This window comes from Ranitomeya variabilis, chromosome 2, assembly GCF_051348905.1.
Source record: "Ranitomeya variabilis isolate aRanVar5 chromosome 2, aRanVar5.hap1, whole genome shotgun sequence".
Lineage (NCBI taxonomy): Eukaryota > Metazoa > Chordata > Amphibia > Anura > Dendrobatidae > Ranitomeya > Ranitomeya variabilis.
In genome coordinates this window covers 142,132,518-142,146,823 of record NC_135233.1, presented here as the reverse complement: position 1 = coordinate 142,146,823, position 14,306 = coordinate 142,132,518, and the positions used below count along the sequence as shown (strand labels likewise).

General features: G+C 42.2%; 2 protein-coding genes across 6 annotated transcripts in view; one reads left to right on the top strand and one right to left on the bottom strand.

Moving 5' to 3' along the window:
- ARV1 (ARV1 fatty acid homeostasis modulator) overlaps positions 1 to 13,588 on the bottom strand; it is a 34,164-nt gene extending 20,576 nt beyond the window's left edge. Inside the window, exons 1-3 of one of the 2 annotated variants that reach the window (XM_077283046.1) lie at positions 13,421 to 13,588; positions 9,095 to 9,221; positions 2,676 to 2,795 (exon numbers count right to left, since the gene is read on the bottom strand). In XM_077283046.1, the coding sequence (XP_077139161.1) occupies positions 2,676 to 2,795; positions 9,095 to 9,220 (246 nt within the window). In that variant the 5' untranslated portion in view covers position 9,221; positions 13,421 to 13,588. Of the gene's footprint in view, positions 1 to 2,675; positions 2,796 to 9,094; positions 9,222 to 13,229 lie in introns of both variants that reach the window. The other variant, XM_077283045.1, reaches the window with a different exon arrangement.
- TTC13 (tetratricopeptide repeat domain 13) overlaps positions 13,486 to 14,306 on the top strand; it is a 141,751-nt gene continuing 140,930 nt past the window's right edge. Inside the window, exon 1 of one of the 4 annotated variants that reach the window (XM_077283043.1) lies at positions 13,486 to 13,594. Coding sequence is in view for 2 of the 4 variants with exons in the window: in XM_077283042.1 (XP_077139157.1) it covers positions 13,642 to 13,849 (208 nt within the window). In the remaining 2 variants the exon portion in view is untranslated. Of the gene's footprint in view, positions 13,850 to 14,306 lie in introns of all 4 variants that reach the window. The other 3 variants (XM_077283042.1, XR_013221076.1, XM_077283044.1) reach the window with 3 other exon arrangements.

Below are 14,306 nucleotides of genomic sequence, written 5' to 3'. Positions count from 1 at the left end.
ATGAGCGAGTGTAGTTGTTGCTCGGGTGACCTCTGAGTATTTGTTATTGCTCGGAGATATCGTTTTCATCACCTCAGTTGCATGATTTACGGCTTCCAGATACCCGAGCAACAAGTACACTCGCTCATCACTAGTATTAATTTAATATAGTTTTTCTAGTTATAAACATTTGAAAGCAGGGATCTGAGATGGTAGTAATTATATAGATGGGTCTAAGTAATTGGTATTATTGCTCCCTCTCTTGCTGAAGTGTGTTTTGTAAAGTGTGGTCCTTAATTTTATATATATATATATATATATATATATATATATATATATATATATATATATATATATATATATATATATATATATATATATATAGCCTACAGGGTTAATCTAATAGGTAACTTTGTTTTCTCTTTTGCGTAAATATATTTGTAAACATCTTTCCTTTGGGCACGTGCAATACTATTAGTATATAGGTGTATTGCTTTTTAGCCCTGATGACTCTTGCGCATATGCGCTGATTTAGTTCCGACCTTTGGAATGCACTGTGACACGCATACAGACCGGCAGCAAGACAATTAATAGGTTTTCATTTCTGTTGCTTTGCGCATGCGCGTTGACATAGTTTCCGGCTTGTGGAACGCACAGTGACACGCACGCCGATTTACAGCATGCTTCCTCTTCTGGATACAGCGATCTTGTTCCCTGACCGCCAGCACAGGTGTTGGTGATTCCGGTAATAGTAAGTGCACTTACTTCTATGTATAGCAGACTTGCAGCGCATTCTTCCATCTTCCCCTGACGAAGCTACAGATGGTAGCAATACATGTAGGGATGTGTCATACGGCTTGATTCAGACCATTTGGCAAGTATATTTTCTGCTCACATGCATGTCTGATTGATATTCTAGGGTGGGTGAGGTGCTTTCATTATTAATGCATAATATGTGAAGATCCCCTTCATCTTGGTTTCTGTCTTATTAAGACACTGATATATTATGAACCTTCCATGTTGACACGTATATAATTATGTAGGTTATATTTAAGCCTTCACTTATCTATTTAGGACATCATATTGTTATCATAATCACTGGATATTTTTGTTATACAGCACCAGTGATTTGAGTGTTATTTATAGACATTTATCTATCTTTACATGTGTCATCATGACCCAATATAGCCATGTCTGTATATGTTTTCAGTGTTTTTAATGTTCTATATGTATGTATGTGGATTGTTATTTCAATAAAGCCTTTTTCACAGCCGATAGTTTACTTGGGGAGAAAGCTTTTCCTATGTAAGAATAATTACTGAATTAAAGAGCCCAGACCAGGTAAGTTACATAGAATTTCGGATGCTCTGTCAAGAGTCTGGAATTTAAGACCGACAAAAAGAGCCAGGATGGGAAAGGTTGTTTCCAGTCCGGGTCTTACTGGCCTAATAAAATGCACCTGGTCCAGCTCAGCTGGTAGTAGTAGTGTGCGAGGCTGGAGAAAGACAGAGCTGGTGGATACTATACTGTAGCCTGAGAGGTTTTTGTCATACCAAGTTGGTCATACCATTTGATTTACTTTGCCTTACCCAGAGACAGAGCTGTTTTGGTATTTATGTGCTGAAGAAAAAAAAGTTTGGTTATTCATTTGTGCTAAAGAAAGGCTGTTTCATTTTGTAGCTGTTAAGTTTATGAAGGACAATAAACTTTATTTTGTTTTGATATAAAAACCCAGTGTGTGTGTGTCAAAGCAGCTACCAGAGAGCTGAAATACACATGTAAATTCTTCAATTTCACGACAGTACAGATCAAAAAACAAACAAAAACGGAACAAGTATGACTTGTTTGGAAGAATTGCCAATAGAAAGCTTTTTCTTTCTAAAAAGAATATGGCAGCATGGCTAAAGTCTATAAGAGCTCTGGAACAATAACATTTGCACAGACGAGGCCAAAGTGGAGATGTTTTGCCATAATCCCCTGCCCTACATTTAATGAAAACCAAACATATGAATTGTCAAGCACAGTGGTGGAGGGGTGGTAATTTGGGCTTATTTTGCAGGCACCTTACAGTCATTGAGTCGACCATGATCTTCTCTGTATACCAAAATATTCTAGAGTCAAATGTGAGGTTATCTATCCAGAAGCTAAAGCTTGGTTGAAACTGGGTCATGCAACTGGACAATGATCTCAAGCACACCAGCAAATGTACATTAGAATAAATGAAAAATAAAGAAAATTAAGGTGCAGCAATGGCCGAGTCTAAGTGTAAGTCCAGACCTCAACTCAATGACCTTCAAGGGGATAGTCGGGACTTTTTTTTTAAAAAAAGGCACATAGTCGCTAATAGAGGAAACTACCCGTCTTTTGTACCCGTCACCAGTCACTGACCGCTCCTGCCGGAGATTCAGCTGCTCCCTGTCAGAGAAGCAGTTTCTCTCCCTGTTGACAGGGTGGGGCTACTGGTGTCATGCTGATTGACATCCGGCTCTCTGCTGCCTAATTGGGGGAAGCCGGCTGTCAATCAGCATGACACCAGTAGTCCCACCCAGTCAACAAGAGAAACTGTGCTTATAATTAAAATAAGCACATGTATTAATGACATGCCTTTCCCTTTGACAATATTGTTATGTACTAGTGAACACTTACTTCTATTATGAAAATTAATGAAATGTGCATTAGTGTGACATAAAACTTACATTGATTGCTGTATTGAACAGGATGTGTCGGTATGCTTGCACTTTACATAGCATGGCATTGATCAGAATAATGACCGGATCATATTCAATGTACTTATCCACAGGCTTTTGGCAGGATGTCTAGTTAAAAACAGAATGTCAGTATTTAAGTCACGTTATATCTAAAAATCAAATGTCAATAAAAAAGAGGGGCTGCCCAATACCTGAACACTCCTTTTAAATAGAGTAATTCTCCTTGTAAAACAGAAATAACATACTCCCCCAGTCCTCGCACTCCTCGGAGATGTTAAACTGATGTCGGCACCAGGTCTCGCGTGATAGTATGCCATGTGAGCTCCGCAGCCAATCAGCAGATGCATTTGTGCTGCCGCCGAGCTCCCACTACTTCCAATAGCGGCCAGTGATTGGCTGCTGGGCTCATGTGAACCCTGGGAAAGCAGGCACTGTTATCACGGGCAAGGAGCTGGTACTGGAGGAGAGTATTTATTTTTATTTTGCAAGGGGGGACTAATTTACTTAAACAAAGGTGGTCCAAGTAGTGAACAACTCCTTAAATCTCTTGCAGTAAATGGCTCCCCCAACTTTGACAGCAATAGACTATAGAACAATACTATACCAAAGAGCTCAGCTGTGAGGACTAGTCTGTCTGTGGAAATACTAAACTTCGCATTTAGCGATTCCTCTAATATAGGATATAAAAAGTGGGTGTGGCTAATTGGAGGTGTGTCCTACCCACTCTCCAATCAGTGCTGACAGTGGCAGATTAGGAGGACACGCCTACAGTGGAGAGTGCAGATTCCAGGAGTGGCCACATCGGTAGTCAGTGACTGTCAGAGCGCTGCAGGCTCCCACCTACATGGAGCTGGAGCTTCTCTAAATATTATGTGAAGTCATTATGTTGTGTCATGATGGATCAATAACTTTGTGGTGGCCACCAATTAGAAAAGCACTGGCTGGCAGGTAGTAGGAGGTTAGCAAGGCGCTAGTCCAGCAGTCACAGATTAACAGCTTCGCCGTTAGACAGGGTTCTTGCACGTCTTTTTGCCCAACTCTAGACAAACCCTTTAAAAAAAAAAAAAAGGATTGGCAACATTCTCCCCTGAATATACAGGGAATAAAAAAAAACTACGAAAAAGAAAAGTAGGCCACTCACAGTTCATGGCCCAAAATAACTCAGATTATAGACTGACAAACAAATACTATACTCTACACCAGGATTAAACAGTAATTTTATTAGATATACGGTCATTAAAAAAACATAAAAACAAACTAATAAAGGTGGAAAAGCTGACAAAGAGACAGAGGACTGGGGTGTGTGTAGCATAGTACAGATGACACAGAAATGTGAGAGCGGTACATCGATGACATATAATGAAGTGCACATGGGCTAAATGCCTAAATCACAGAGTATAGTAACACCAACATGAAGCGTGCATATACCAATAAATATGAAGCACCAACACAACAGGCGCTCTGCAGCTGGACGTACACTTTGTCATCACCTCATCTAAGAGGACAACCTCACAATGGCAACTTCTAGCTTATGGGCAGCCTACAAAAGTTAGATGAAAATGAATGACTGAAGGAGGAACCAATGAGTAACTCTAGATATATAAAGGCCCCTGAACCTTGATCTGTTCCTGGGGAGAGGGAAACCAAAAACAGAATCATAAGGCAAAAGAATGTGTGGGATTGGCGGCACATAAGAGATGGGGGATTAGTGCCCAAGAGCAGATTGGACACATCTTCTGAGGAAACAGAGGTGAATCCACGAAACTGGACCACCAATGAGCATTAAATATGAACATGGTCAAAGGAACGACACCTTGGATATTATGTCTGGACAACCAAACTCATCCATGAATATTAAAATAGAGTAGAAATATGCAAACATGCATTATGTGAAATATTAGTACCCAAGAACATATGTGTGAATCAAATCTGGATAGAACAGGAAAAACTATTTATTAAATAGCAAATGTGATAGAAAAAGAAATGCAAGTGCCCAGTAAGCAGTGACGCGTGTGTCGAGACGATGTAAAATCATAAATGACTAAAAATACAAAAGGAACATACTAAACCCCTACATAATAGGATGATCACCAATTTATAGTAAGATCAAATAATCTAGCTATAATAAATAGTTTGAGCACTGTCCTCTTAGGAGCAGTGTAGGACGGGGTGCAGACGGCCTGCTAGGTTGGTACTTCATAGTTATTGGTGGGTGAACGTGTCACTTTGTAGTTAGTATTTTCTATACTCCATGTATTTAGCCAATGTGCAGGTCAATATAAGTAGCCGATGTGCTTCATACAGTCCGACCACCGGCCCTCTGAGTTTTTTGTGCTTTATAGGAGTTTTCTATATCATTTTTTATGACGGTATATCTAAAAAAAATTACATGATGATTAAGTGTAGGGTATGTAATGTAACGGAGATCGGTTGGGCACTGTGCAGTTTACTTTGAGTACTATACTGCGTGCTATGAGTGGCCCAGTTTTTTTTTTTCTTTGTAAGGAATGGTAATGACGAGGTGTTAATAACTCATAAATATGGAAAAATAGCAGGAAACACACTACACAAGTCATACCAACAACTGCCCCAGACAAGTCACAACAGGTGACAGGTCCTCTTAGAAAAGGAATCAGAAGAAGACTACAGCTCCACCATCTCGCCCTTCTGACCAACTATATGGGGTGATGAACAGATTCACAGGGAAAAAAAAGGAGTAAAGGATGCAGTATGACACTATAAGGCTGGGGTCACACTTCCGAGTGGGATGCAAGAAACTTGCACGAGTCTCTCACATCAATACCCAGCAGCAGAACAGAATATGCAGCCGCACGCTCCGGTCCCAGTGCCGGCAATATTGATGTGCGAGTTTCTCGCATCACACTCGCAAGTGTGACCCCGGCCTAAGGCTTAGTTCACACTGGGCGTTTTTGCTGCATTTTTTAAAATCCTTTTTTATGTTATTTTTCAGCTGTGTTTTACAGTTCCAGCTGTGTCTATGATTTCAGAAATCTCATGCACACTTTCTGGTTATCAGTATTTTGTGCTTTGCATGTTTTTTTGGACATAGAGCATGTCACTTCTTTCAGCGGTTTTTCATTGCTTTCAATGGGTGATGAAAAAAATGCTGACAAAATGAAAAAAAAAGCAAATACAGCAGTATATGAAACCCATTCATTTTTGTGATTTTTCCAGGTGTACCGTCTTGTCTTGGCCACCTGAGGTGGCAGTTTGGATTAGTACAGTTTAATTCAATGAACGATGTGTAAAAGTAAACATTGGCCAACAAAGGTGTGAAACTGAACAATGCCTGTGGCTGACCGAGGTGTGAGATAGCTCAATGTGTGAGCAACTCAATGGTGTTTCAAAGTCACTAGGACTTCTTCAGGGATGATATCATGAATTGTATCTAACCCTGAAGAAGTCCTAGTGACTTTAAAACGCGTTGGGAATAAAACCACCATTTATATCTCCATACATTCCTTTATGCAGCAGCGCGGGTAATGTCCACGAATCTCTCCATATGAAAATTCTGAAGTGGTCACTGTCTGATCAGTGAATCTGTGGCAGCTGCTAAACTCTGATGAGTTTCTTTTACGCCATAACTCCAAGAAATATCAGGTGAGTGTAAACTCATTTATACTCTGTGATTTCTATCGGATAAGACCCTATTGGCACTTTTCTCCCCTACAGTATCGCCTATTGTTAACCACTGATACATATATGACCAGGTTCAGACTAAAAAGAAGACAAGGTTTGCCCAATAAATACATATGAACTGGACATGGAGGACTAAGGGTATGTGCACATGTTGCGGATTTGCCTGCGGATCCACAGCGGATTGGCCGCTGCGGCAAAACCAAATCCACTGTGCCCATGGTGCGGAAAATACAGCGCGGAAACACAGCGTTGTATTTTCCGCAGTAAATGTTATGCTGCATTTTGTTGTTTTTTTTCCACTTTCTTGATTTCTGTGGGTAAAAAAAACACTGTAAAATGCTGGAAAAAATTGGCAAACTGAAGATTTTCAAAAAAGCGACAATACTAAAATCGAGTCAGTCAGCAAACAAAAAAAGTGTATGCATCAGACTTCTGAAATCCAAAACATCATAGATTTTGCTGGTACTGTAAAACACAGCTTCTTTTCCACCTAAAAGATAAAACAACGCTGAAAAAACGTTACATGTGAAGATACCATAAGTCATTGACTCTAATAACATAGAAGATCTAGTCCTGGGATCAAGTTTCTGGGATCCAATCTAAGAGATCTATTAAAAAAACTGTGGGACCCTGGTTTTCAATCTGAGTAGTGAAGTCCAGTCTATTTTGCCCTGATCAGAGGCACATTTGTCACATTACACCCATCAATACACAGAAGTATTTACCTATATCTTCAGACAGACCTCCCATTCAGGTGACATTCCCTTCATTCATGAAGAAAAGGAACAGCCACAGAAAGGGTGTGTGGGAATACTAATAACTGTCTGCTGAAGCAAACACATTACCTCAACATGAACATGTAAGCAATCCTTTTACTATTTTCCATCTTGCCCGAAATACAATTCTATTTTCATCCATGACTAGTCATGGCAGAAAGTATTGGCACCCTTGACATTGTTCCAGAAAATGAAGTATTTCTCCCAGAATATTATTGCAATTAAACAAGAAAAAAAAAAATCTTAAAAAGGGGCAAATTGAACATAATTTCACACAAAACCCCCAAAATGAGCCGGACAAAAATGTTGGCACCTTTCCAAAATTGTGGGTAAACAACTTTGTTTCAAGCATGTGAAGCTGGTTCAAACTCACCTGTGGCAAGTAACAGGTGTGGGCAATATGTAAATCACACCTGAAACCAGATAAAAAGGGAAGAAGTTGACTCAGTCTTTGCATTGTGTGTCTGTGTGTGCCATACTAAGAACGCAGAACAGAAGGAAGGAGCAGAAGAGAACTATCTGAGGACTTGAGATCCAAAATTGTTTATTCAACAAACTTAAGGATACAAGTCCATCTCCAGAGATCCTGATGTTCCTTTGTCCACAGTGCACAACATAATCAAGTTTACAACCCATTACACTGCAGCTCATCTTCCCAGACAGCAAAGAAAAATTGCTGAAAGGTTGCAATACAGAATAGTCCGGATTTGTGGATAAGCAGCCCCAATCAAGTTCTAAACAAATTCTAGCTGCCCTGGCAGGCTCAGAGTCCATACTAGTCAGCGTGAACGATCAGTCGTCATATGAATGAAATAAAACGCTATGGCAGGAGACCCAGGAGGACCCCACTGCTGACACAGACATAAAAAAATTAGACTGTTTGCCAAAATCCTTCTGGGAAAGAGTCTTGTGAACAGAGGAGAGCAAGATAGAGCTTTTTGGTAAAGCACATCATTCTACCGTTTAAAATGGAATGAGGCCTACAAAGAAAAGAACACAGTACCTACAGTCAAATATGGTGGAGATTCAAAGATGTTTTGGGGTTGTTCTGCTGTCTCTGGCACTGGGTGCCTTGACTGTATGCATGGCATCATAAAATCTGAAGATTACCATAGGATTTTGGGTGGCAATGTAGTTCCCAGTGTCAGAAAGCTGGGTTTGCGTCCTAGGTCATGGGTTTTCCAGCAGGACAATCACCCCAAACATACTTCAAGAAGCACAGAGAAATTGATGGAAACAAAGCACTGGAGAGTTATGAAGTGGGCAGCAATGAATCCAGATCTACAGCCCATTGAACAACTGTGGAGAGATCTTAAAATTGTTGTCGGTAAAAGGCAACCTTCAAATAGGAGAGAATTGGAGCAGTTTGCAAAAGAAGAGCGGTCCAAAATTCCAGTTCAGAGGTGTAAGACGATTGTTGATGGTTATAGGAAGCAATTGATTGAAGCTATTTATTCCAAAGGGTGTGCAACCAAATATTAAGTTGAGGGTGTCAATAATTTTGTCAAGACCATTTTTGAAGTTTTGCGTGAAATTATGTCCAATTTGCCTTTGTTTATTCGTTTGTGTTGCTCCAATACACACTAAGGAAATAAACATGTGTATAATAAAACACATGTAATTGCAATAATTTTCTGGGAGAAATACTTCATTTTATGAAACAATTTCAAGGGTGCCAATAGTTTTGGCCATGACTGTCTTTAGATCTTATATAGTTATCCCAAGCACCAAAGTCTTACTTCATTTTTACGATTCTAGTTACACTGACCCGACATCTTCAGAGGGCTCTCCTACTTTATTTGTTAAAGTCTATGGGACTGCAAAGTGCCTATATGTATTGGTGACAAGTATCACCTAACCGCAATGATATATTTCCCTTTGATTAATCAGGTTGTTTCATTCTCCAAGGAAAACAAGCCAGAAACACCCCTAGTACCTAAAAGGAGAGCATGCCCCTCATTCATTACTCACACAGATAGTGATCTTTAACACTCCATGCTTGTAGTCTCTATACAGCTCAGTGGATTCCTTATTGCATTCAATGCACCTGTAGACCGGCTTCCGACTTACGCCCATGACGTCCGAATGAGCGTTCATTCTGTAATGCAATAAATGAAAATTACAAGTAGCCTCAATACTTTCATCATAGGACACATTCTGTAATAACTGATCCCAATATAATGAAGACATCACTTTCAAGTGTCCTACTAGGGCAGTCATGTTCACCTGCAGCCCGAGGGCCACACACGTGTGGCCCACAATGCCGTTCTGTGTGGCCCCCCCCAACCATATGGACAGGAAACCGCTCTGTCTAACAGGTTAACTATATGTTAGCAGCCACACACAAAAGAGGAGTGGCAGCAGCTGAGGAGCAAGACTGACGGGTAATAATGGTAGACATCTCTGGAGGCCTCATACATCAGGCAAATGGGGTCTCTTTAGAAAAGCAGTGTGTGAATTAGACCAGTGGTCTTCCGTGTCTGTGGCCATCATCACTGCAGTTTATGGGAATTGTGAAACATGAGGCAGTAAGGAAAAAAAACCATGATCCATTGTAGAGAGCCATGTGCATGCATCACCTCTACCTTTTCAGGACAGTTTTTTTCCAGAAGGATTTAGAAGAGGATTTTACTGCAAATTTACATAAAAAAATGCTTTGAATAATCTTCCCATTAGTTTTACTGGGAAATGTTCAAAATAACGTTAAAAAAACCCAAAAACATTACTGTGTGCACGAAAGGAGATTCGCCAATTAAGATCAGTCGGAAACTTATTCAAAGAGTATTTGACACATTTTTTATGTGGATTTAGGAGTGGAATCTATTTCTAAATCTTCATCAGATATTTGTGAGTATCATTAAATTACAGATTAGTGGAGGCAAAAGTCCTGGAAGTAGAATTTCAGACATTTCTGGTATATGCTTTCAATGTGCCACAAAAGGTAGCTTTAACTTGTACTGCCTCCTGATTGCTTCAGAATGACAATGGGGCCCTTGGACAAGAAAAGGGTTGTGCACCCTCGTATTAGTGCATATGGATGCTATAAAGGGGGGAATCCTCCCTCTAAGGCCACGTTCAGTATTTGGTGAGTTTTTTACCTCAGTATTTGTAAGCCAAAACCAGGAGTGGGTGATAAATACAGAAGTGGTGACGTGTTTCTATTATACTTTTCCTCTGATTGTTCCATTCCTGGTTTCGGCTTACAGATACTGAGGTAAAAAAAAACCTCACCAAATGCTGAACGTGGCCTAATATTTAGAGTTGCCACCAAAGATCAGTCCTCGTTCTGGTGGACGTGACTGATCCACGTATTCATTGGCCACCAGAGCAAAATGTATGTTGATCTGTTTATCTCCAGGTTGGCTTTATTCTACAAAGAGGCTGCCATGATCTTTTTAAAAGTAACTCCTTGCTAATCACTGTTTTAAAAGTAAAAAAATTTGCTAAAACTTTAATCTGATAAACTTTAGAGGCCATATTCGTTGTGTAGCCCCAGCCTTCACGACATGCCAGGGGCAGCCCCATCTGGTACAATGCTTATACGCCAAGGACCAGAAGTCACTGGTTAGCACAATGTAGTCATTGTCTGGATCGGTGTTCTGTTTTGTATGTTTGTGGTTTAGTGACGTTGGTTTATCCATGCAAAGAGCAGATGTGGAGTATTAAACATTTACTGTAAGGTACTTTTTTCAATTTCACTTTTAAAGGGGTTTTCCACTGTTAAAAAAAATTGTCCCCCATGTCCAGCACCGGCCGGCGAGGTAAAGTCCCATCTGATATTATTATTTTACATAACGTAACTGCTGTCATTTGAGGACCATTTTTTTTAAAGTAGAAAACCCTCTTGTCAGTGGGCATTGCAATCTCAAAACGAATGTGATATGTGACAAATCAATTATTTTCCAATAGTTGACAAAGAAAAAAAATGAAAACAAAGAAAACACGGGTTTGAAGATGATGCAGAATTTCTCCACAATGAAATAGACTTGTGGTGCAGAACTTTTAAGAAAAAGAGAGAATCCTGCAGCAAAATCCATGTGCAAGAACAAGTGCAGACTGCGCCTACAGTATGTCAGGAGCTTTCCCCGACGTATACTCTAATGTCCCCATAGCCCCATTCACCAGACGGAGGTATAACATGGGCTGTGTTTGGCCTCTGTCCGGTATCTGCACACCGCTTGTATAATTGTAGGAGAAAACACAGCAGTCTGCACTTTCCCATACAGAAGAGGATGTGAAGACACAGATCATGGAGTTTACATGTTTACAATGCGTCCCTATGGTGGACGGATGGCTCCTGACTGCGGCCTCTGTTGGGTGTATACGTCCTGAGCGCGTGCCTCCGACACTGGGGACAGAGCCTTACATGTCAGCTATGCTGTGGATTTGCCACAAAATGGCTGTACCTGCTTACAATGGAAGAGCAGCTCTACTTGATATAGTTGCAGAAGTCGGGGATATACATTTCTCATCAGTTTCCATTAGTTACTAACAGTTGTCAAGTGTGAGAAAAAAAAAACAAAAACTGATGAGCTGTGGTGAAGACTAGGGTTGAGCGACCTTTAGTTTTTTAGGGTCGAGTCGGGTTTTGTGAAACCCGACTGTCTTAAAAGTCGATTGAAATCGGCTGACCACCGTTAAAAGTCGGGTTTCGGCCGAAACACGAAACCCAATGAAGGATCCTCCTCCTCCTCCTCGTAATCCTCCTCCTCCTTTCCCTACTGCGCACAAGCGATAACATGACGATAGGCGTTCACTCCCCTAACACCTATGTCATCACTCTGCTCACGCTCATTCATTGGCTGAAAAAATGGCGCTAATCGTGTCATACGAAACGCGACTTTCGCGCCATGATCGCGTACCACATGGCCGACCCCGCACAGGGATCGGGTCGGGTTTCATGAGACGCCGACTTTGCCAAAAGTCGGCGACTTATGAAAATGAACGACCCGTTTCGCTCAACCCTAGTGAAGACTGGTCAGACCTGGTTCAACGTAGCACCAAATAAAGACGAATAGGATCTGTCATTATCAGGTGAGACTAGGCAGGGATTCATGGACTTTATTGTTAGTGGTCAGAAAACGACACAATATAATGGGCACAGTGCAATGATCTAGTATAGGGCCGGTCAGTTGCATTACTAAAATAAAAACCTCCTGCAGCAAACCTCACCGGAAAAGATCACCCTTGAGGCCACACACAGATGTGGCAGATTCCACACCGGAAATCCATCCCAAAGTACAGGAAACATGTGGCAAAGAAGGGGAAACAGGCAGCGAGAAAAGGGGAAACGTCCGGCAAAGAAGGGGGGAAACGTCCGGCAAAGAAGGGGGGAAACGTCCGGCAAAGAAGGGGGGAAACGTCCGGCAAAGAAGGGGGGAAACGTCCGGCAAAGAAGGGGGGAAACGTCCGGCAAAGGAAGGGAACGTGCGGGATCGAAGAGCACCAGCTTTGCTCACACGCAGCTTCCCCTCAGGATAACAGATCACCGACCACCGGGGCAATCAGTTTTTGGGCATAACAGTTCGGTCAGGCTATGTGAACATGTTGAGTAAGTGGATGTAGAAATTTCTGCATCTCTTGGCAGGAAAAAATGCAGCTGTAAAAAAACCCACACTTTTTTTGGTGCGTTTTTGACTGATATGAATGAAGTCAATAGGGAAAACCGCAGGGCAAAAACGCACAAAAACTGATATCCTGCAGACTATTTTCTGAACCAAATCTGCAAGTCGCCAATAAGCGACCTGTGCTTCAGGCTTCTCATTCACTCTGCTGGCATCAGGATTAGTTCAGGTTTTGCTAGAAAATCTGCATTGCAAAAACGCACAAAATCTGCGAGGTGTGCACAGCCCAGACTGGAGATTACCTAACAAGCAGCGGCTTTGGCCTGGGCAGACTTGTGTCATCAGTGTATTACAGGAAGAATCACTATTTCTGAGAAATGATGAGCTGACGGCAGGCAGTGATTATGAGCAGAGAGTTAGGACAACTCTGTCATTAAAGGGATTGTCTGTGATGAAACAACCCCTTTAAATATTCCCCACTATAACAGATCCCCAATAAATGCCATTAATAATCATGCAGTTAATAGCTGAAAACCCATTACCTGTGGTACACAAGCCGAATGACCCTTCTAGTGGCGCAGACACCTAGTAACCAAAGCCCCCGCCACAGTCAGCCCCGTTATATAGGAGTTATCCCGGGAAAGTGGTCGGGTCGGACAGAGGGCCCCGTGGCCGGGCACTTAAAGGAACACATAAACATTAATCAGCATTTTGGGCAGCACGACACACCCACCTCTGCTGACAACCTGCCCCAGGAGCCTCAGCCTGTCCTGCTCTGACAGCAAACACGTCGGCCACTACTTCCTGCTCAGTGAATGAAGCGCGGAGGCTCACGGGAGATGTAGTTTCGGCGGCGACTCGCTGAACGTACACAGCCGCCTGAAAGACTACGAATCCCAAGCACCGAGTAAGCGGGCGGTGTGTACACAACACACAGGCACAGTTATAGGGACGATGGTGGCACCTGGTGTGGGTGCACTGTGCGCTCTGTTGCTGCTGGTGGCCGGAGCCCCGGGCACAGGGGCGAATGCCAGCGGGGGAGGTGGAGCGAGCACCCTGCACCGGTCAGTGCTGAGCCCAGCTCTAGGCAGGCATGTCGGGCCCGGGGGCTGCAGTCACAGGGACCCGGAGTCTGACTCCGCCTGGGACCTGGAGGAGTGCGGTGAGTGCGGGAGCTGGGGGCTGCGAGGCTGGCGGGGTTAACCCTCTGTGTGCCCACCATCTGCGCCCATGAATGAGGAGACCTTGTGGTTCAGGGCGCACGTCACCTGTGTCTGGGGAATAAAGTTATTATTAGGAAAAGTTAGAAAACTTTCTGCTGTACTGTACTTCATTTCTGTAGGGTCTCACTATTTGGCCTGACAATGGATTCCCCCATTAAATGCCCAATTTACAGGGGTATTCCCATCCTGTACTTCTATAGCACATCCCAAAGCATAATGTTGTGTGAAGATTTCAGAGAGAATTGAATTTTGCGTTAATTTAAAGGTGTGTTTTTTTTTGCTAAAATATATTTTTAGGTGATTAATGTATCATTACTGAGCGCCTGTCTACAAGGACCCCCACCGATCACTAGAACTGGGGGCTGCCTCAGCGCAGCTGTCACTGTCAATCACATA